Source organism: Elephantulus edwardii, unplaced genomic scaffold (genome assembly GCF_000299155.1).
Source record: "Elephantulus edwardii isolate Elephantulus edwardi_28Jun2011 unplaced genomic scaffold, EleEdw1.0 scaffold00211, whole genome shotgun sequence".
Taxonomy (NCBI): Eukaryota; Metazoa; Chordata; class Mammalia; order Macroscelidea; family Macroscelididae; genus Elephantulus; species Elephantulus edwardii.
Genome location: NW_006399961.1, coordinates 1413895 through 1434760, shown reverse-complemented (window position 1 = coordinate 1434760; position 20866 = coordinate 1413895). Strand labels below are relative to the sequence as shown.

General features: G+C 46.3%; 1 protein-coding gene across 2 annotated transcripts in view; it reads left to right on the top strand.

The window, feature by feature from the left end:
* BTBD11 (BTB (POZ) domain containing 11) overlaps positions 1-20866 on the top strand; it is a 520423-nt gene that overhangs the window by 438509 nt on the left and 61048 nt on the right. For both annotated transcript variants that reach the window (XM_006897535.1, XM_006897536.1), the window contains 7 exons: positions 4997-5162; positions 7363-7452; positions 9553-9654; positions 11746-11839; positions 11961-12096; positions 12745-12965; positions 14995-15173. In XM_006897535.1, coding sequence (XP_006897597.1) covers positions 4997-5162; positions 7363-7452; positions 9553-9654; positions 11746-11839; positions 11961-12096; positions 12745-12965; positions 14995-15173 — 988 coding nt within the window. The remainder of the gene's footprint in view (positions 1-4996; positions 5163-7362; positions 7453-9552; positions 9655-11745; positions 11840-11960; positions 12097-12744; positions 12966-14994; positions 15174-20866) is intronic.

The following is a 20866-nucleotide window of genomic DNA, read 5'->3' as shown; positions in this document are numbered from 1 at the left end:
GTGTGTGTGTGTGTGTGTGTGTGTGTGTGTGTGTGTGCCGTCAAATCAGATTTGACTGGTATAGGAGGAGATTGTTCTTCCTTCTCCAGCAAAGCATCTGGTGGATTTGAACCACATACCTTTGGGATTGCAGTGCAGCTTCTTGCCACTAGGCCACCAGAGCTAACCAACTCCCTTAATTCTTGAGTGCTGCTTCAATGGCCAAAAAATGTTCACTTCCTTTAATAACAATTATTGTTATTATCATCTTCACTTCTGTCATTTTCTTGTCATCTCTTTCTTTTTAATTAAAATCAATAACCCCTCTTCCTGGTAAACACATTTCTGGATATTCTTGGAATTGTCCATTCTCCAGTCTGTGAGTACCCTAAGGTTAGGGCCTGTGTCTCCCTTTTGTTCATACTCACCTAGAATGGTACCTGGCACACGGCAGGTGGCTCTGGAACACTTACACTTATCCAGTCAAACGAAGTTTAGCAGGAGGACAGCATGGGGGGGGAAATGCTCACTTGAATGAGAAGCACCCGGGCATGGAGAATGTTAGAAGGGACTTCGGCTCAGGGGGATACAAATTAAAATGGGTATTTCTCTGATCCAGTGGGAATATCTTTGCTCCCAGAAAGAGGCTCTTAATCCATGAAGGAGCCCCTTTCAGGAATGAATCACAGTGTGTGTCAAGAGGAAGGTTTCCCTGGAGTCGCTGGATGATACAAATGATTAAAGCTCTTAATCACTCCCCAAAATGTTGATGGTTTGAACCTCCCCTAAGGCACCTTGGAAGACGGGCTTGGCATTCTGCTTCTGAAGGATCACGACTTGAAGCCTCGTACACAGTTCGGCTCCGCACAAGTGGGGTCACTGTGAGTCAGAATGGAGGTTAGTGATTAATTACAGTAGGGTAAGGTTCATAGGGTCGCTATGAGTCGTACTCAACGTGAAGACAATCAGCAACAACAAAAGTGAATGTCTGCTCCCATTGCTGCAGCGCCAGTGTCAGTCTACCACAGTGAGGGTCTTCCTCCTTGACCCTGATCCTCTGCTTTGAGTTGCTAAAACTTTACTTTGAGTTGCCAAGAGGGGCTATTCCTTGGAGAGGGACATGATGCTGGGAAAGGTGGCGAGGGACAGTGAAGAGATGAAGACCCTCGACCATGTGGATTGGCATGGTGACTGCTGCAATGGGCTCTTGTGAGTCAGGAAGTGTGAGGATGGCACAGGATAGAACAGGGTATGGATATTTTGTTCGTAGGGTTGCTATGAGTTGCACTTGACTCAATGGCACCTAACAACAACTACTGCTTTGAATTGCACTACCAGCCCAAAGGCATGTGATCTGAATTCATCAGCTGTTCTGCCGGAGAAAGATAGGCAGTCTCTCCCCGTATAATTAACTGCCTCTGAAAACGCACTGAAGGGCCAGCTATGAGGCCAGCTCGACAGTACATAACAACAACTACTTTACCAAGCATGGCCTCCTTCTCCAGGGACTGGCCACTTCTGATAACATGTCCAAAGTGTGTGAAACAAAGTCCTGCCAGCCTCACTTCTAAGGAGCGTTCTGGCTGCACTTCTTACAAAACAGACTTGTTTGTTCTTCTGGCAGTCCATGATATATTCAGTACCCTTCACCAAGACCATAATTCAAAGGCATCAGTTCTCTTTGGTCTTCCTCTTCATTGTCCAGCTTTTGCAAGCAGATGAGGCAACTGAAAAGATGTGTCTCCTACTCCTTATGCAAGCTCAAGTCAGCTTGCTGGCTCCCCTGGGCTCTGTTGGTGCAGGTCCTTTATACATGCCCAGTGCATCTTGTTCTGCGATAATGTTTTCCCTGGTGCCTCTGCTACAGCATAGCCACGCTGGATCCTAATGACCCATGCCCATGGCCAAGGCAGTGGTCTTCCAAATCAGCGACAAGGACACGTCAACCTGAGTGTCTTCACCATCTAGAGTAGAGCCTGGCTCAGTAAATGTTTAGTGATTTGTTTTAATGAGCGATTGATTAATTGATTGATTGACTTGATTGATGTGAGGAGGCAGTAACATCCTTTACAAAGTTTGTTTCCTCCTTGATTGCACAGTGCCCCTCCCCACTTTATCGCCACCTCCTGCTTGCTGGCCCCGGACTAGCTGGGTTACAGTTTCTCGTGCACTTTGCCATGATGTCCTCATTTCCATCTTACTGATTCTCTGCAAGGAGCTCTGATGGCCTAGTGGGTAAGGAATTGGTGCTGCCAACCCAAAGGCAGCTGGTTTGAATCCACCGGCTGCTCCCTCAGAGAAAGCTGGGCAATCCCCACTGAATCCACTTTCAGCCTCTGAAAACCTGCTGGAGGGTCAGCTATGAGTCAGTTCTGAATTGACAGCGATGAGCCGAGTGTGGTTCCCTGCCTTCCTTCTGCTTTTCCCAAGCTTCTTGTTGTTGTTGTTGTTGTTGTTGTGTTTTGAGGGAAAGTTTACAAAGCAAATTGGCTTTCCATTCAGCTATTCCTGTACCTTTTCTTTAATGACATTAATTGCAAGACTCACAATGTCATCACACTTTTCCAGCTCCCTCCCTGTAATTCTCATTTCCATCAGTCCTTCCTTCCTACCCCTTCCTGCCTTCTGTGCTTCATCTTCAGGCAGATGCTGCTCTTGTGACTTTGATTGCTGAGAAGCCACCTATTCTGTGTTCATTCAACTAATTTTTCTTTTCGCCTTTGTGTCCCGCGCACCACCTGGTACTGAGATGGCAGAGACCACCAGATGGGGTCCCTGTCCTCAAAGTCCCCCAGCCCCATGCACATCAGATAAGGAGTGAAACAGTCTGCAGTGTGAACAGGGAGGGAGTAATACAGACCTGACACGCAGTTGTGGAGGCTAAGGGCCGTAGCCTTGCCCTCCACACCACTGCCTTGGTTCGCGTCTCAGCCTCAGTACTTGGATGGCCTTGGTCGAGTCATTTACCCATGTGTACTTCCCCACAGTTAAAAGAAGGGCTCTTGCTACTGTTAATCCATCTCCTGGCCACCCCATGTGTGCTGGGTATAACTGCCCTGAAAGTCTTCAAGACTGAGCTTTCAGAAGCGGTTCACCAGGCCTGTCCTCCAAGGCACCTGTGTGTTTCTGAACCACCACCCTTTCCGCTAGCTGTTGTCATTAGGTGCTGTCAAATTGAGTATGACTCATAACGACTCTCTGAACAACAGCTCTGAACCTTCTCCTCTATGGCACCATCCTCATCATCTTAGACACACTTGTGCCCATTGCTGTAGTTACTATGTCAGTCCATCTCATCAAGGATCTGCCTCTCTTTTAATGTCCCTCCATTTTTCCAAGCATGATGATAACTTTTTCTAGCAATAAGCACAAGGGAGCTCTGGTGGCCAAGTGGCAAGATGCTGTGCTGCAATCCTGAAGGCAGACAGCTCAAATCTACCAGCTGCTCCGTGGGAGAAGGATGGGCAGTCTCCTCCTGTGTGATTAACTGCCTCTGAAAACCTGCCAGAGGGTCAGCTATGGGTCGCTTGACGGTATCCAACAACAATAATAAGCAATATGCCCAAAGTATGTGAGACAAAGCTTCTCAGGTAGTAGTCAAGTGCTTTAATCATTTACATCATCTAAAAAGGCAAACCAAAACCCCACTTCTGTTAAGTTAATTCTAACTTCTAGTGACCCTGTGGGACAGAGTAGAATTGCCCCAGAGGACCGGCAAGGCTGGGAACGTGTATAAAAGCAAACTGTCTCATGCACTTTTAACTTGTTAGTTAAATTTGTATCTTCTAGGCTGCAACACTTCCATCATACATCTTCAAGGATATGAACATGTATGGCTAAGCACAATTGATAACAGTGCATCTAAATTCCAAAATCAATCTCATAGTAGTCTATGTGTTTCCTACTGCCAAGGGGGCCCTTTAGAGTAGTGAGAGAAGACATTCACCCTGAAACCCACAGTGTCCCTTTTCAGTAGGAAGTAGCTAAGAGAATACGCCATCCCCTTTTCCTTATGAATCAGGGTGAAGTCTCTCTCAGGGAGGAGTGATAGGGAATGGCAAGGGACACACTGACAAAGGAGATTAATCATAACTGGCTTTAACAAGCACTGTGGCAATTGGACAATTAAAACAGACATGGGGGGGAAGAAGAACGAACTGGGGATGAGGGTGGAGAAAACAGTGCAGCAATGAATGAATGAAAACCCAAAATCTCTGTAAATGTTCATTAAAACTAATACAATTTAATAAAAAAATAAAAGCAAACTGTCACATCTTTCTCCAGTGCCATTGTTAGTGTATTCAAACTGCCAACCTTTCATTTACAGCCAAAGTCTTTATCACCAGAGCTCCTTTCCGTCACCTTGCTGTTGTTAATGTTGTTATGTGTCATTGAATCAAGTGCCCTATAAGGGTCTACCTAGGAACCCCAAAAAGGGAATAATGATAGTCATTCCCTTTGTGCTTGTGTGTCGTCTGATGTCTTTTTGTAAGTATTTTAATCGAGTCCTTATTGTTCTTCGGGGTCATAGAGTTGACTCCGGTTGACCTTGTATACAACAAGCCAAAACTCGAGTCAGCCCCTCACCATCTTCACAATCATTGGTGCGTGGGTGTGTTTGTCAGGGTCCCTGTGTATTTGGTGTCCCTGTCACTTGTAAGGCTCGCCTTCCAGTCCTCTATCAAGCAGTATTCAGTTGTGAGCTGCATGGCTGTCATTGTCTCATCCTCAGAAGTATATCACCAGGCATTTCTTCCTCATCCTGGTCTGAAACCTGTCTACTGGGGGAAACCCTGCTTGTATTTGAAATGCCGGCATCATAGAAAACACAAGCCACCATAGATTAGCAAATAGGTGGAGAAGAGCGGTGGGGAACTGTCTGTAAGCTGTGGACAGACACCTCCCATGAGAAGGAAATGCCAAGTCTCCTGGCGCTGTTTAACCAGTAAGCTCCTGTGACCATCAGGGACCAGTCCCGGGGCTGCTGTACTCACATAACCATCTCTCCCTTCCCTAGGGCCGATGACTGCTTTTGTGCCTCTCGGAAGCTGGACGCAGTGGCCATCGAAGCCAAATTCAAGCAGGACCTGGGTTTCCGGATGCTGAACTGTGGGCGGACAGACTTGGTGAAGCAGGCGGTGTCCCTGCTGGGCCCTGATGGCATTAACACCATGAGCGAACAGGTACGACATCAGTGTCAGAACCAGCCAGCACCCCCACCTCCAACCCTAGCACCCCTCTTAGTAAGAGACAGCTGAGAGGTTCTACAGCTGGGTCTGGCGAGAGGCGCCGCCTGCTGGTGATGTCGACTGATTTTTTTTTTTTTCATTTTTAAAATATAAATATACCCTTGTTTTTCTTTGTAGAAGTAGCACATGATCATTGCAGCTGAAGTAGAAAATAGCAAAATTGTGCCTCATCCAGGAAGGATAATGCCACTCCATATAATCATAATTTATATTTAGTATATGTCCTTCAAGTCCTGCCCCACAGGACGTTAAAAATCACGTCTCTGCTAGTCTATTACTGCATCACAGAGTAGACTGGGCAGATTGTCACCAGATGTTTAGGGGATGTTTCAGAGGCACCTTAAATATAAGCAGCCATCCCCCAAGCCTCTGAAACAGAAATACAATGTCACCAATCAGGGAGTAGCCCATGAAGATGTCATGGACAGAAAAGAAAGAGCAGTCTTAAATGTGAACCCCAGTCACATTTAAGACAGTCACACAGGACAGAAAGGGGCTGCCTCTCACAGGGAAGGGCTGGCAAAGATGTTATTCCCTCATTATAGGGAATCATTTTCTTAAGAAATATCAGAGAGATCACACATTTATAAAGCAAAGCCAAGATCTTAGTATATCTTATTTTTATTCAATATCTTATATTAAAAGTACTTTCCAGTATCATTATTCATTTTTTTAAAAAATCACTTTAAGGGTAACATAGTATTTATCCAGGTCACCATACTTCCATTGTGTATTTATTTCTATTCATCAAGAATTCAGGGTTACAAAAAAAAAAAAAAAAAAGAAAAATCAGTTGCCAGGGAATTGGTTTCATTTTTCTTCACCAGAGAATGTTTTTATTTCCCCTTAATTTATGATGAATATTTTTACTGATTATAGGATTCTGGGTTGACAGTTTATTTTCTTTGCTTTAAACCCTTTAAAAAATGTTGTTAACTATGTATGTGAATGATTATATGCAAACCAATAAAAATGTGAGAAGGAAAAAAAAAAAGAATTCAGGGTTAATCAACAGGGTCACTAAGTTAGAATCTACTTGATGGCACTGGGTTGGCTTTGGTGTTGTTTACATACACTTCATCAAGTCCTTGTTCAAATCTCTTGACGTTTTAATGACAGAGAGTTCTTAAAAGTGAAAAACTGTCTGAAGGTGTATCAAGCTTTTCAAAAAATTCTCAGTCTCAAATTACCCTTTGTGTTATACCCCCTACAACTATGTATGTCTTCCCTGCCTAACTTCTGCCTGTTTTCATTGGGGCTTCTTTATTTATAAGAACTCTTTATATATTAGATATCTAAGCCAAACAGGGACAAACAGTTCTCAGTTTATTAATGTTGTATAGTGTTTTTAATTATGTCATCAAAGTTGTGACCATTTTCCTCAGTGATTTCTTCCGTTACTTTTCTGCCTAGATATGGATCCATTAGGTATTTTCTGCTCATTTTTTATGGTTTTCGTATTTTGTATCTACCTAGTTCTGATCAAACTAGAAATTATTTTGGTGCTCTAACTTGGACATTTTGCCAAATAACAACTGTCACAACACCATTTATTGAAACAAGTGCATCCCTTCCGTTGGTTGTAGTGTGTCTTTTGTAATAAGCAGGTGTCATGACTGGATACAGTATTCTTTAAGCCTATTTCTCATTCAAACACCTTTTGCTCATAAATGATCACATCAAGCCAGACAGCACTGACTGGGGACATGTTCAGAGGTTTCTGCCCTGACACTGACCAGCAGCTGATATAAGAGCCAAGATGGTTTTATAAGAAACTCAATGAGACAACTTTAAGCTGACATCCAGAAGATTCCTAAGAGCTATATGTTGAAGTCAGCAACTTGTATTAGCAAACATTCTTAGACATATAGCGCTTCCCAAAAGGACAGATGGAAACCCCTTAATTTAATGCAAGGTAAATGATGGAAAGGCCGTTTAAGCTCCCTCCTCACCTTCGTTCTGGTTTGCAAAACGTGGAGGGCTTGTGGGGCTGCACTTTGTTTTTCTAAAACTAAGTTTGCACATGAGCACAGCCTCTTTCTTGACACAAGGTAAAATGTGCCTTTTGTTGTCACCCAGTGACCTCAGCCACCTTGTAAATGTTCTTCATTCTCTGGTTTTTAACCCACCGCAGGGCATGACCCCCCTGATGTACGCCTGCGTCCGTGGGGACGAGGCGATGGTTCAGATGCTGCTGGATGCCGGAGCTGACCTGAATGTGGAGGTGAGGGTGCAGAGGGCTGCAGGGCCTTCAGCCTGCAGTCCCCAGGGGGAAGGCAAGCGAGGCGAGGAGGGCTGCTTCTCCCGAGAGCTCAGTCCCACATATAGGGCAATCCTCTCTCCTTTAGTCGCTGTGTCCAGGGTGAGACCAACCAACCTCCATCCCAAGGCCCCAGGCCAACCAGCTTCCAGGGAGCTCCCTGCATGAGGGCTTTATTTGACTACAACCGCTGTAGCTGTGTGGAGACTGGCATTTCCTGAGCTCAGTCCCAGGCTCTACCTGCTGGTCCATTCCTTCAGAAATCAGGGCAGAGGGTGCCCCCCGTGCCATCCACCCTTTCTCTGAGTGTAGCCCAATGGTCGTCAAGGCAGTCTCCAGGCTTCCTTGAGGCCAGTGGTGAACTGAAAAGCACACACCCACAAGCTTTAAAATTTGACAGGCCTGAGTTCAAATCCTGAAACCAGCACTGTCCTGGTGACTTGCTTTTGAACTTGGGCAAGTGACTTGACCTTCCTGAGCCTCATTGTCACCATCTGCAAACTGGGGAGGAAAATTGCATCCATCTCAGAGATTTGTTGGAAGGAATAGACACAGAGAGGAAACACCTCCCCCCACCCCCATATGTTTGGGATGCAGTTAACATCCATTTCCCCCTCACCTGGGCTTGTGTGAAGTGCATCCCTGCTTGTTGACCATGTTCTGTGCTGTCTTGAGACCTCTTTGCCCTGGCATGCAAACGGCCTCAGAGGATGAGAGGGTTGACATCCTGCAATGATAATTCAGCAACCCCAGGAAGCCTTTTAGCTTCAACTGAGATGCCTTTTCAGTCTTGGTACAGAGTGCTTTGTTGTTGTTGTTTATTAGTGAGGTTCCTCTGTTTACCTCTGAAGTAAACGGGTGATAGAGTTGTTTTCAAGTCCAGAACCACTTTGGATCCTGTGTATTTCTAGTATTTGGGGAATCTCTTTACCCTCTCCCTTAAGCCCAGCAGAGATTGTGAGAATGACACAAATGAAGCTGTATTTTGTTCAGAGAGTCACTGTGAGTCACCGCCATCCTGATGTTACCCAGCAACAATGAATCACTGGAAGATGTGGACCCCTGTAAGGGCTACAAAGCTTTGGGTTCTCATGGCGAGTGCTCCGCCTCTCCAGTCTGTCCTGTGGTTTCTACCTCAGGGCATTACCCCAGCCTCTGAATGGGGGATGGGGGAAGCATGGCCCAGGAATGAGTGAGGGGAAAGTCATGTGTAAGGTGCTGAACTTGCAGGACCCCCATCTTCTGCTGCTCTGGGTTCTCTATCTTGGTCTAGGGTACTGTGAGACCCCATACTGAAAGGCCAGTGTCAGGTTGCTTATTCATGGTGTGTTTGTGGAAGGTTTTGTGCCCATGGTTCCAGTCGCATGAAGATCCTTGTCATCCAGGAAGCCAGTGGGAGAAATGACTCAAGGACCTAACTGGCTGTGCTGAGAACCAAGATGGGGTTACTCCATCAGACGGTGATGGTCTTCTTAGCTTGAAGGCTTGAAGCAGACATCACTTGGCCTGAGGTTGAATACTGATAAGAATGTCCCTTAAATGTGTGGAATGTGATGGTGGTGGCATCTCACGTGGCCCTGTACCTCGTATATCTCAGAATTACCAATACCCGGGAAGAGGAGTGAGACAAGCAGGGGAGTGGCTCACTGTAGCCATTACAGCTTCTTCTCCAAGGGAACTCAGAAGTGATCAGAAGTCATCCATTCAATTCCTTTAGGGTGAGAAGCAGAATTCCCACCAGGCATGAAGTCACTGAAGACTTCTCCCACTGCTCCCTTGGGTAGATTCTCCACAACACAGTCTTTCAGTGGCTGCCTTTGAAGGGTTAGCTGAGTGTCCGCTCTTGCAAGCACAGTAGCACAACCAGCCAGTTGTGGTGAGCAACACGTGGGGCACCCAACAGGGGAAAGGCCCTACCGCATATCACCAGTGGTCCCCATGCACCCGCCAGAACACCCTTTCTGCATCTCCAGCCTACATGCCCCACCACAGATTCAGGTCCGATTCATTCATCTAAGTTATTGTCAAGGTCACATTTTGAAAATAACTTCAATTTGTTTGTAGGTTGTCAGTGCTCCTCATAAATATCCATCCGTCCACCCTGAGACCCGCCATTGGACGGCTCTGACTTTTGCTGTGTTGCATGGACATATTCCTGTAGTTCAGGTATAAACGTATTTCCTTCCCACATCTGCCTTTTAATTTTACCTCTTACACTATGCAAATCTGTACCTCTCCCAGCATGCAAATGCCCTAACAGGCTCATATTGGTTAACTGCATTGGAATATAGCACATTCATATCATATGGAAAAAATATATCATATGTAATGATCTATATGGCTCGGCTTTAGCCAATATGAAGGTCACGTGCCCACAAGCAGCCTCATACACAGTAGCAAACCTAAGAAGTTCTTCTTGGTTGCTCTGGGGTGGGGCCTGAGATGTTATTTGGTGGATTTGTTCATTTTATCTGTAACAGGAACATAAGACTTGGCCAGTGTCAAGACCTTTGGATCTCAGGTCCCTAGCATTCACATAGAACCAAGTGGTTCCCAACCAAGGCCAAGACACATCCAAGGCACCCAGAGAACCTTTCTGAGACACTTGTTTGGATACCACTTCTTGACATACTGACCCAGGAGATGTAGAGTCATACTACGTGTCTTCTGAAATGGTGACATGTCTTCCTAAGAGGTCCTTTGTATATGAATGTCTAATACTTGCAACTTTTCTGGCTGGTAGGGATGTGTGGTCTTCAATGAACCATTCAGTCCATCCCAGATCTTGAACTTGGTCTTTAGTTTATCAAAGAATGCAACATCAACATCCAGGTCTGTGTCCTTCCTGGCCCCATATGTCTGAGCATTGAGTTTGGGGGCACATCAGGAATTCACCACCTTTTATCTGATCCTCTCAGAATTCTACAGACCAGGGACTAGTATGATAGGGCCATCTCTGCAAGGTTGGACTTTCACAGGTGTTTTCACAGGTGTTTTGGACATCCTTAGGACAACTCCATAGTACTGTGTTACTGAGAGCTGGCTACTGCTTGTAGACCAGCATGCCCAGTCCCTGCCGAATAGAGCAATCCCAAGATGCAGAGATCCAGTGGTGGCCTAGTAGACACAGCATTTCTGAAGATGCAGTAACATCCCTGGCACTTATTCCAGGAACGGGAGCTCTGGGCAGCCAGGCAAAGCCAAGCAGATGCCAGGTCACTTCCCTGCTACAGCTGCCACAAGAGTTACTGGATAACAAGTCAGCTCTCCCTCTCCTGGCTATGTTATCATTTATCAAATGGCAGTCCTGCATCGGTAATAAAGATAGCAGATTTTCTTTTCCGTTTTCCATTAGTGGTACCAATTGCAAGTCATTGAATAAGACGTGACATAGGTAGAGTCTCTGTTACCCGAAACCCTTTAAACATCTTAGGGAGTGCACTGAATTAATTCACTGTAAGAAAAATGTCAGGTAGGCATTCTACTGCTTTGTGGTATAGTCTCATCGGCCAGGACATTGAACTCTTGCTCAACAGTCCTCACTCCTATCTAGGACATTCTTGAAGATATTCTTGCCCTGGTTGGTTGGCCAGGTAGTGCCCAGTGTCCTTGGAATGCTTGAGACTCTGCAGTTCTAAGAGATCACTCTGATCCCCTCTAAGGCTTTGCATAACCCTCCCCAAAAAAAGAATTGTCCAGCACTGAGGTCTAGTGGCAAAGTGAATAAAGTATTGCACTGTTAACCATAAGGTCAGTGGCTCAAAGCCACCACCAGCTGCTCTACAGTAAATACCTTGTCAGTCTCTTCTCATTAAGATTTACCGACTTGGAATCCCAATGGAGTGTTACTGTAAGTCAGAATCTACTTGATGGCAATGGGTTGGGCTGGGTTTCAGATAGAACCAAGGGCTTCTAATTCTAGTGTTTCTAGTGACTACACTGTGCATACAAATCACCTGGGCACTTGTTAAAATGCGAGCTCCGAGGAGGAGCCTGAGATTCTGCACTTTAAACAAGCGCCCAGAAGTTGCTGATGCTGAGGTCCACGGACCACATTTGAGTCAAATTTTCTAGACATCCGAAGGACTCTGTTTATCCTCTGAGGTACAGTGGCCACACGGCCCTGTGCATCTAGTCCCTGACCAGAGGGGAGGGACAGGGCGTTGGCCTTTCTCTAATTCTATAAGCCGCGCTCTTTAATGATGTAGCTTCTGAGTGCCTACTTTCAACATCTCAATGGCCGCTCTTCCTCTACAGCTCCTGCTGGATGCTGGGGCCAAAGTGGAGGGCTCTGTGGAGCACGGCGAGGAGAACTACTCAGAAACACCCCTCCAACTCGCAGCCGCTGTCGGTAAGTGTCCTGGTTCTTTACCCCAGGCTAGGGTCTGCACCACCCTGGCCCTTTGCGTGCCTGTGACTCCACATTGCCTTGATCCGCTTATAAAAAAAAATCCCCTTCTCTGGGCTTGCAGGAAATTTTGAGCTGGTTAGTTTGCTGCTGGAGCGTGGCGCAGACCCCCTGATAGGAACCATGTACAGGAATGGAATTTCTACCACCCCCCAGGGTGATATGAACTCTTTCAGCCAGGCTGCAGCCCACGGACACAGGTAGGCTAGGAGGGGCCGAAGCCACCAGGCCCCAAGAGGTGCTTGTTAAAAATGCAGATTCCCAGGCCTGGCCCAGACCCCCGCATCTCTGGATGCGGGGCCCGCAGGCAGGGCGAGCGATCCAGACCCAGCCCCGCGGCCACGCGAGTCCCGCCAACTCTGCAGCGGGCACGTGTCTGCGGGTCACGTGACGGCTCCGCCCTCCTCCGCCCGCTTTCCTCTCGCGAGACTTCGCCATCCTGCCCTGAGCGCTTCGTGTCTAGTGAGAAGGAGCCATCGGGGAACTGACGAGACTCACATGTGCACTTATGTTCCTTCTCAGTGTCTTTAGAGGTGCACCCCGTCAGATTTCATGACACGTTACCCCCAGGAAAGCACAACCACGAGCTCGAGGTCACAGGCCAGGGAGTGAGGCCTTCCCACGTCCCCTTGGAGGAAACCTCGTCACTCCACGCCTCACACCTGCGTCTCCTCCACCTCCAGACGGAGCCCCACCTGCCATTAGGCATCGAAAGCACCCCCCCCCCCCCGGAGTCGGCCCCATCTCGTCCTGCACCCCAACCCCGAGAGGGACCGCAGCCCCCGCCCCGCCCCGCCCGAGCCGCTTCCCTCTCTGAGTGTCTTCCTCTCTGGGTTTATGATTGACAGGAATGTGTTCCGCAAACTGCTCGCTCAGCCAGAGAAGGAGAAGAGCGATATCCTGTCCCTGGAGGAGATTCTGGCCGAGGGGACTGACCTGGCGGAGACAGCCCCGCCCCCCCTGTGTGCCAGCCGCAACAGCAAGGCCAAACTGAGAGCCCTGAGGGAGGCCATGTATCACAGCGCTGAGCATGGCTACGTGGATGTCACAATTGATATCAGGAGCATAGGTCAGTCTGGGCACCCTCACGGCTGGGCACGCGCCGCTGCCCCAGCTCCAGGACACGTGGACACACATCTCCAGCCAGGCACACATACACAGTCATCACACGCGCATATGCATGCATGCACATACAGATGCACAGACAGGCAGCGAGACATGCACAGGCACGCATGCGTAGTGGGAACACACAGGCTTAGACGTATATACCCAGACAGAGAGGAAGCTCTGGTAGCCTAGTAGACTAGGAACCTCCGCTGCAATCCTGAAGGCACACAGTTCAAATCTACTCTATGGGAGAACAATGGATAATTTCCTCCCGTGTGATTAATTGCCTCTGAAAACCCACTGGAGGGTCAGCTATGGGTAGGTTCCAACTCGATGGTACTCAACAACCACCTATACAAACATACTTACACAAATAAATACAGTGAGATACATGCATGCATGCATTGACACACATGTAGATAAACACAAATACACACATGCATATACCTATACTGGTACACATGCAAACTCCTAAACACACACATGTCTGCATAGGACACACACATGTTATATGCATGTGTATATACATGCATGGGCCCACATACATAGCCATAAACATCTGTGCATATAGCACATGTGTGCACACATATGTACACGTAAGTACCCAAGTATATATTCCCAAACACACATAGATGCACGTTTCATGCACACACATGGACATACCTGAACACCTACACATATACCACTCTGGGGCCCACTCATTGATGGGAGCCATTCCAGGCCAAGATGCCCACCTTATGTCAGGGCCAGCCACAGAGATTACCCTCACACCATCCCTCCACGGTTCTACAGCCTGGGCCCCGGGTCATGAACACGCCTCGCTTGGGGAGCTCCTGTGAGATGCAGACTGCCAGCCCCTACACCCAGAGGCTCTGCCAACGAGGGTCTGGGTACAGGCTGGAAATCTTTATATTTAACAATCATCCCAGATGGTTCCCAGCAGTTTAGAAATGGCTGCCTCAGAGCATCCAATGCCGCAGAGCAGTGGTCAGGCAGCCGGCAGGGTGAGGGCTCCCCTCCTCCCCGCGTCTCCTTCCTCCTCAAGGGCTGCCAGTGAGCTGTTCGTTGGGCAAAGTCAGGTGCCCAGAACCTTCTCTGGTTGTCAGGGACACAAGGCTACCTGACCTCCATTAGTCTAATGACAAGAGCCCTGGAAGGAATGAGGGTCGTAGGACCTAGCCAGGGGCCCCCAGCACAGAGCAGAGCGTGGCAGCTGGAGAGAGGCCGAAGGTCTGAGGAGAAGCCTTCCTGACACATGCCCTTTAGTACGTGGGCCACTTAGGCCTTTGCCCCAAGAGCTATTTTGCATGATTATGAAGCTTAAGATTGAACCGTCCGCTGGTTTAAACAGTCAGATGTGCGCTCCCTCATCTGAGCTTCACTGTGAGAGCGGAGCAAATTGCAGCAATCAGCTGCTGGAGAGGCTGCTATTAAGGAGGAAGACCTGATGAAGTACCTGCAGATGGAAATGCTGTTTTGATGGGGGAGCATCAGCTGCGTTCTCCTGTGTCATCCTGCTCATGTGTAAATATTTGTCCCAAGTCAGAGCAGGAGACATGAAGGATCTCGCTTGTTCGTAGAGGGGTCTTACTTGTTCTAAACCTTCACCTGGCCCTGGATATGCCAGCTGGACAGGACCCTCCCTGCTGAGTTCCCATCTGCCCAGAAAATGGAAGGAAAGATGACAAACACACAACTTAGAAGGATGTACTGAGCCTGTAGCATGCACTATTTAACTCTAGCATTCTGCACCATGAGTTTACATATGTTAAGAGTGAGGCGCCTCCCGTGTAGAAATGGACACTCATAGTTAAGGCCACTGAATTACAACTTTTGAACTGGTGCAGGTCTTTGAGGGGAAAAGCAATGCGGGCTCTATTCATTAAAAATCAGTCCCTTCATCTCATAACCGCCTGGAGGAAGGCCAACTTTTGGATGAAAACATCCTTTTTGGTTCTTTTCTGCCTTCCCTGCCCCTGCTCCCCGTCCAGGTGTCCCGTGGACTCTGCACACGTGGCTGGAGTCCCTGCGCGTGGCCTTCCAGCAGCACCGGCGGCCCCTCATCCAGTGTTTGCTGAAGGAGTTCAAGACCATTCAGGAGGAAGAGTACACAGAGGAGCTCATCACCCAAGGCTTGCCTCTCATGTTTGAGATCTTGAAAGCCAGCAAGGTACAAGGGGGGATGCATTTGTGGTCGGGGGCAGAGCACAGGGCAGGAGGGTCACGGGTCTAAACAGTCTCTGCTCCTGGTTCCGCCCTTCCCAAGGAGACTGTGTTCACAGTCACTGGTGAGAACCCATCCCAAATGCCTAAAGGTAGTTGAGCCCTCATTCATGGGGCAGCTCTTTCATGGAGCATCTATTTTGTCCCAGGGCAGAATACCAGAGAGCAGAGTAAGTATGGCTTTACTCACTTACAAATCTGTAGTGAATAATCTCACCATTTTTTTCATGAGATGCAAGTCTTAGGGGGAATTCTTTGCCCAATCTTTGATGTAATTAAAAAAATGTGAAATCATTCACTACAGATTAGTAAATTAACATGATTGAGCTCATGCTAACCTTGCTCATTGAGTAGTCAAACCTTGATTGTCCTCAGGAGTCCGTGGGTGGTGCCAACAGTTAATAGGTTCTGTTGGCCAAAACCATCCAGACACATCAGCATGAAAGGCCTGGTGATCTGCCTCTGAAAATACCCAGCCATTGAAAACCCTGTGGGGGCACGGTTTGACTCAGATGCACTTAGGGTCACTATGAGTCGGCATTGACTCGGCAGCAATTGATCAAATGTCCCCAAAATATATTATGTCCCAAAAATACTTGTTTATGTAAGAAAACTAAAAAATATTCTTTCTAACCTAAGGAATTTAAACTAAAGCTGGGAGCTTTAACACATTTGTCCAAAGCATGACAGATACTTTGTGAAAGGGTGTTGGATTGGTTGATGTGGGTAGTGACAAGCGTGAGAGAGTCTCAAAAGCTGAAGACCCCAGCGGCTACTGGCAGAAGTGGGATGTGGAGCATTATCTCGGTGACTGTGATAGGATCATTGACCTGCGGGTCCCTGGAGTCTGTGGTCCTGAGGCCCCAGGGTAAATTCATGGATAGATGCATTTGCAGCACATGTAAATGTACATACAGAGCTATCCTCTGCACGCCTGTGTAGGGTCCTGAGTGGAGTCCCTTTCGTTCGCCTTATCTGTTCATCTTACGTGTCTTCCTATGTATCCACCTGCAGATGAATGTTTGTTATTACTGAGAACGGTGGGTTCTGTGTGTAACCATGTCTTCCTTTGCTGTCTGTACCTCGTGCACCTCTCTCCGAGTCTTCCCTTTATCTAGTGAGAATGTGTTCATCACCTCCTCACTGTATTTTGCCTTCTCCTTCACACAACTGGTCTGTTAACCCTATACTCATTTTCCTCCCCTTCTCCCCAGTAACCGTCAGAGAATGTTTCTGTGTGTAAACTTTTCTATCATTTTTAAATGATGATAGACTCATACAATATATCCTTTTGTGTGACTGAATTCTCTCACTCAGCATAATATCCTCCAGGTTCATCAAACTTAGGCGGTGTTTCCCCAATTCTTTTTTTCATTTTCAGTGTTGCCTAGTGTCCCATTGTGTATATGTGCCCTAGTTTGTTTATCCATTAGTCTTTTGATGAGAATGTGAGTTCTTTCTATCCTTTTGCTATTTTAAGTAATGTTGCCATGAACATGGATGTGTATGTATCTGTTAGTGCCCCAGCTCTTATTTCTTAGGGTAATAGACGTAGTTGTAGTGACACCAGGAATATTATTGCTGATGTCAGGTGGGTCCTGGCTGAAAGTAAGGAATACCAGAAGAATGTCTATTTGTGCTTTATTGACTATGCAAAAGTGTATGACTGTGTGAATCATAAGAAGTTGTGGCTGAAAAAAAAAAAGAAAAAAAAAAGAAGTTGTGGCTGACACAATGGAGTACTACGCAGCACGCAGGAGCAATACCTTTGTAAATTATTACCTAACTTGGGAGGGACTGGAGAGCATTATACTGAGTGAACTAACTCAGTCCCACAAGGCTAAATATTGTATAAGACCGTTATTGTAGAATAAGTATAAGGATCCAGAGGGTGGGAGAGGCTGGATGCAGAGGGACGTGATATGCAGGGGGAAGAGGGGATTAATCATTGGGTTGTACAATTTGGGTGTGAGGGACATTGAAAGAATTTGTACAAATTTGAATTAAAATTTTGTAAATAAACTGTGTTGTTGTTGTTATGTGCCGTCGAGTCGCCTGCGACTCATAGCGACCCTATGTACAACAGCCCTAAACTCCGCTCTGTCCTGTGCCAATCGCACTGTCTCTGACACACCCATCCCAATTATCCCAGTCACTGAATCAATCCACCTCATAGAGGGCCTTCCTATCCTGTGCCGTCCCTCCACCCTCCCAAGCATGATGTCCCTCTCCAAGGACCGGTCTCTCCTCACTACATGTCCGAAGTAAGTTAGACGGAGCCTCAGAATCCTTGCCTCCAAGGAGCCACCCGGTTTAACCCTCTCCAGGACAAATCTATTTGTTTTCCTAGCAGTCCATGGTATTCTCAGTACTCTTCTCCAGCACCACAGCTCAAAGGCATCAGTTCTCCTTCTATCCTCCTTGGTCATTGTCCAACTCTCTGATGCATAACAGGTGATTGCGAAGACCATGGCCTGTATCAGACGCACCTTAGTCTCCAGAGAGACACCACTGCTCTTCAGCACTTTGGAGAAGTCCCTAACAGCAGACTTTCCCATGGCAATGCGCCTTTTAATTTCCTGGCTGCTGGTGCCAAGACTGTTGACTATGGAGCCAAGCAAACTAAAGCTGTGTACAATCTCAATCTCTTCACCATCCATCCTGATGCTGCCGATTGGTCCAGTGGTGAGAATCTTTGTCTTCTTGACATTGAGCCTCAATCCATATTGCAGGCTGCAGTCCTTGACACTCTGCAGCAGGCGCTTCAGGTCCTCCTCAGTTTCAGCAAGCAGTTGTGTCATCCACATAACGCAGATTGTTGATAAATCGTCCACCAATCCTGACCCCACATTTCTCCTCATAGAGCCCAGCCTCCCGGATAATCTGTTCTGCATATAGGTTGAAAAGGTATGGAGATAGGATGCATCCCTGGCGTACGCCCTTCCCAATTGTGAACCATGCAGTGTTCCCTTGCTCTGTTCTGACGACTGCCTCCTGGTCCAAGTATAAGTTTCGCATTAGAACGATCAAGTGTTCTGGGATTCCCATTCTTCTCAGTCAGCCACAGTTTGTTATGATCTACACAGTCAAATGCCTTTGCATAGTCAATGAAGCACAGATAGACATTCCTCTGGTATTCCCTGCTTTCAGCCAAGATCCATCTAACATCAGCTACAATATCTCTAGTACCACGACCCCTTCTGAAACCAGCCTGGACTTCTGGTAGTTCTCTGTTGATGTGCTGTTCGAGTCGTTTTTGGATAATTTTCAGTAAAATCTTGCTTGCATGTGAAATCAGTGAAATTGTTCTGTAGTTTCCACATTCAGTTGGGTCGCCTTTCTTTGTAAATAAACTAATGAAAATAAAAAAGTTAACTTGGTGAGGGGGAAGGGAGGGAAAATGGATAAAATGTGCAACAGTGAATGAATGAAAATCTAACTTTTCTGTAAACTTTTATTAAAATGACAATTAAAATTAAAAATTTTATTTAAAAAAGAAAATTAAAAAATTAATTTTAAAAAAAATAAAAATTTTTTAAAGAATACAGATAATAGAAATGGAGAAGTAGTTGTGGCTGACATTGAGAAGAGTGGGAATCCCAGATCACTTAATTGTGCTTATGCAGAACCTATACCTGGACTAGGAGGCTATTGTGTGAACAGAGCACTTCATGGTTTAAAATTGAGAAGGGGGTGCATCAGGGTTGTATTCTATCTCCATACCTATTCAATCTGCATGCTGAACAAATTATCTGAGAAACTGGACTCTATGAAGAGGAGTGTGGCATCAAGATTGGTGGGAGATTCATCGATAACCTGTGTTATGCAGATGACACAACCTTGGTACTGAAAGTGAGGAGGACTTGAAGCACTTGTTGCAGAAGATCAAGGAATGCAACCTTCAGTGTGGATTGCATCTCAATGTCAAGAAAACAAAGATTCTTACCACTGGACCAAAAGGCAGTGTCATGATGGATGAAGAGGAGATTGAAACTGTCAGCAGCTTCATCTTGCTTGGATCCACAATTAACACCCTTGGTACCAGCAGTCAGGAAAATCTGCAGTTAGGGATCTTTCCAAATTATTGAGGAGTAATGATGCCAGTTTGAGAAATAAGGTGTGTCTGATTCAGGCCATAGTCTTTCCAATCACTTGCTATGCATCTGAGAGCTGGACAGTGAATAAGGATAAGAGAAAAAGAATTGATGCCTTTGAGCTGTTGTGTTGAAGAAGAGAACTGAATATCCTGTGGACAGTCAAGAGAACAAACAGGTAGGTCTTGGAGAGGGAGCAGCCAGAGTACTCTTTGGAGGCAAGAATGATGAGACTTTGCCTCACATATTTGGACATGTTGCTAGGAGGGGATATTCCTTGGAGAAGGATATGATGCTGGGAAATATGAAGGGTTGGCAAAGGAGAGGAAGACCCTCAACTAGGTGGATTGGCACGGTGACTGCTGCAGTGGGCTCTTGTGTGTTAAGAAGTATGAGGATGGCACAAGATAGAACAGGGTTCAGATCTTTTGTCCATAGTGTTTCTATGGGTCATACTCAATTCAGTGGCACCTAACAACAACAAGTGGAATTGCTAGAAAGCTCTAGTAGCTCAATGGTAAGGAGTTATCCTGCCAACCCAAAGGCATGTGGTTGGAAGTAGCCAGCTACTCTGCAGGAGAGAGGTGGACAGTCTCCTCCCATGCAGTTTATTGCCCTGAAAACCTACAGGAGGGTCCACTAGGGGTCAGTTCTGAATCGGCCATACAGAACTATGATATAACAGTAGATCAAGTCATATTTCTATCTAGGATTTAAGTTGGCTGCTTCTGTTTTTATAGGCACTGATTATATCATATTTGCTGGTGCTTTAGCAATGATAATTGTAGTAGTTAGTAACTATATCAGTCATTTTTTTTAGAATGAAGTAGTAATTAAAGGAAAAGAAGGAAACATTTTAAAGCTTCCATTTGATGTCTAATAATCTTGTAAGGGATAATCTAACTCAATGTTTTCTAAAACAATTTTGTTCTTAGTAATTGTAAGACCAAAGAATCATTGTATCAATTCCAACTCCATGGCAAACGACAACAGGAGTCATTATATTTAACTATATTTTTCACATCTCATCCCATTATTAAAATTGATAATAAATATTATTAAAGGTTCTATATGGCTTGTGCAGGAATAGGCCCGTGGGGAGGAGGATGGCACTGTAAGTCACCTTATTGAGGACACTCACCCCATGACACCATTTACCACAGCCCTTTTAAACATCAAGCCAGCCCTTGGCCTATCACATGAATTCCTCAAAATCTCTTTGGGGTCATCCATTTGTCACCAGGACACAAACAATCTGCCAGTGTTGGTGAACCATGTGGTGTTGGTGTGTGTTGGTGGAGAACTTAAGAAAATGAATGAATGTCCTTGGCACTTCCTGTTGCCCACCAAAATGGATGGCCAAGAGCAGGGAGAGACAGTGGTAAATAACCAAACTTTGCATCCAGGAAAAATATCAAGAAGGACCCATCTTCCTGACATGCCACAAAGAGTCCGCATCATCTCCAACCTCACGTAGCCCTAGGTCTTCTAGGAATAGTACAGCTCAGTGTTTGAGAGGATGAACTCTAGAGCTGAACTTCAGAGG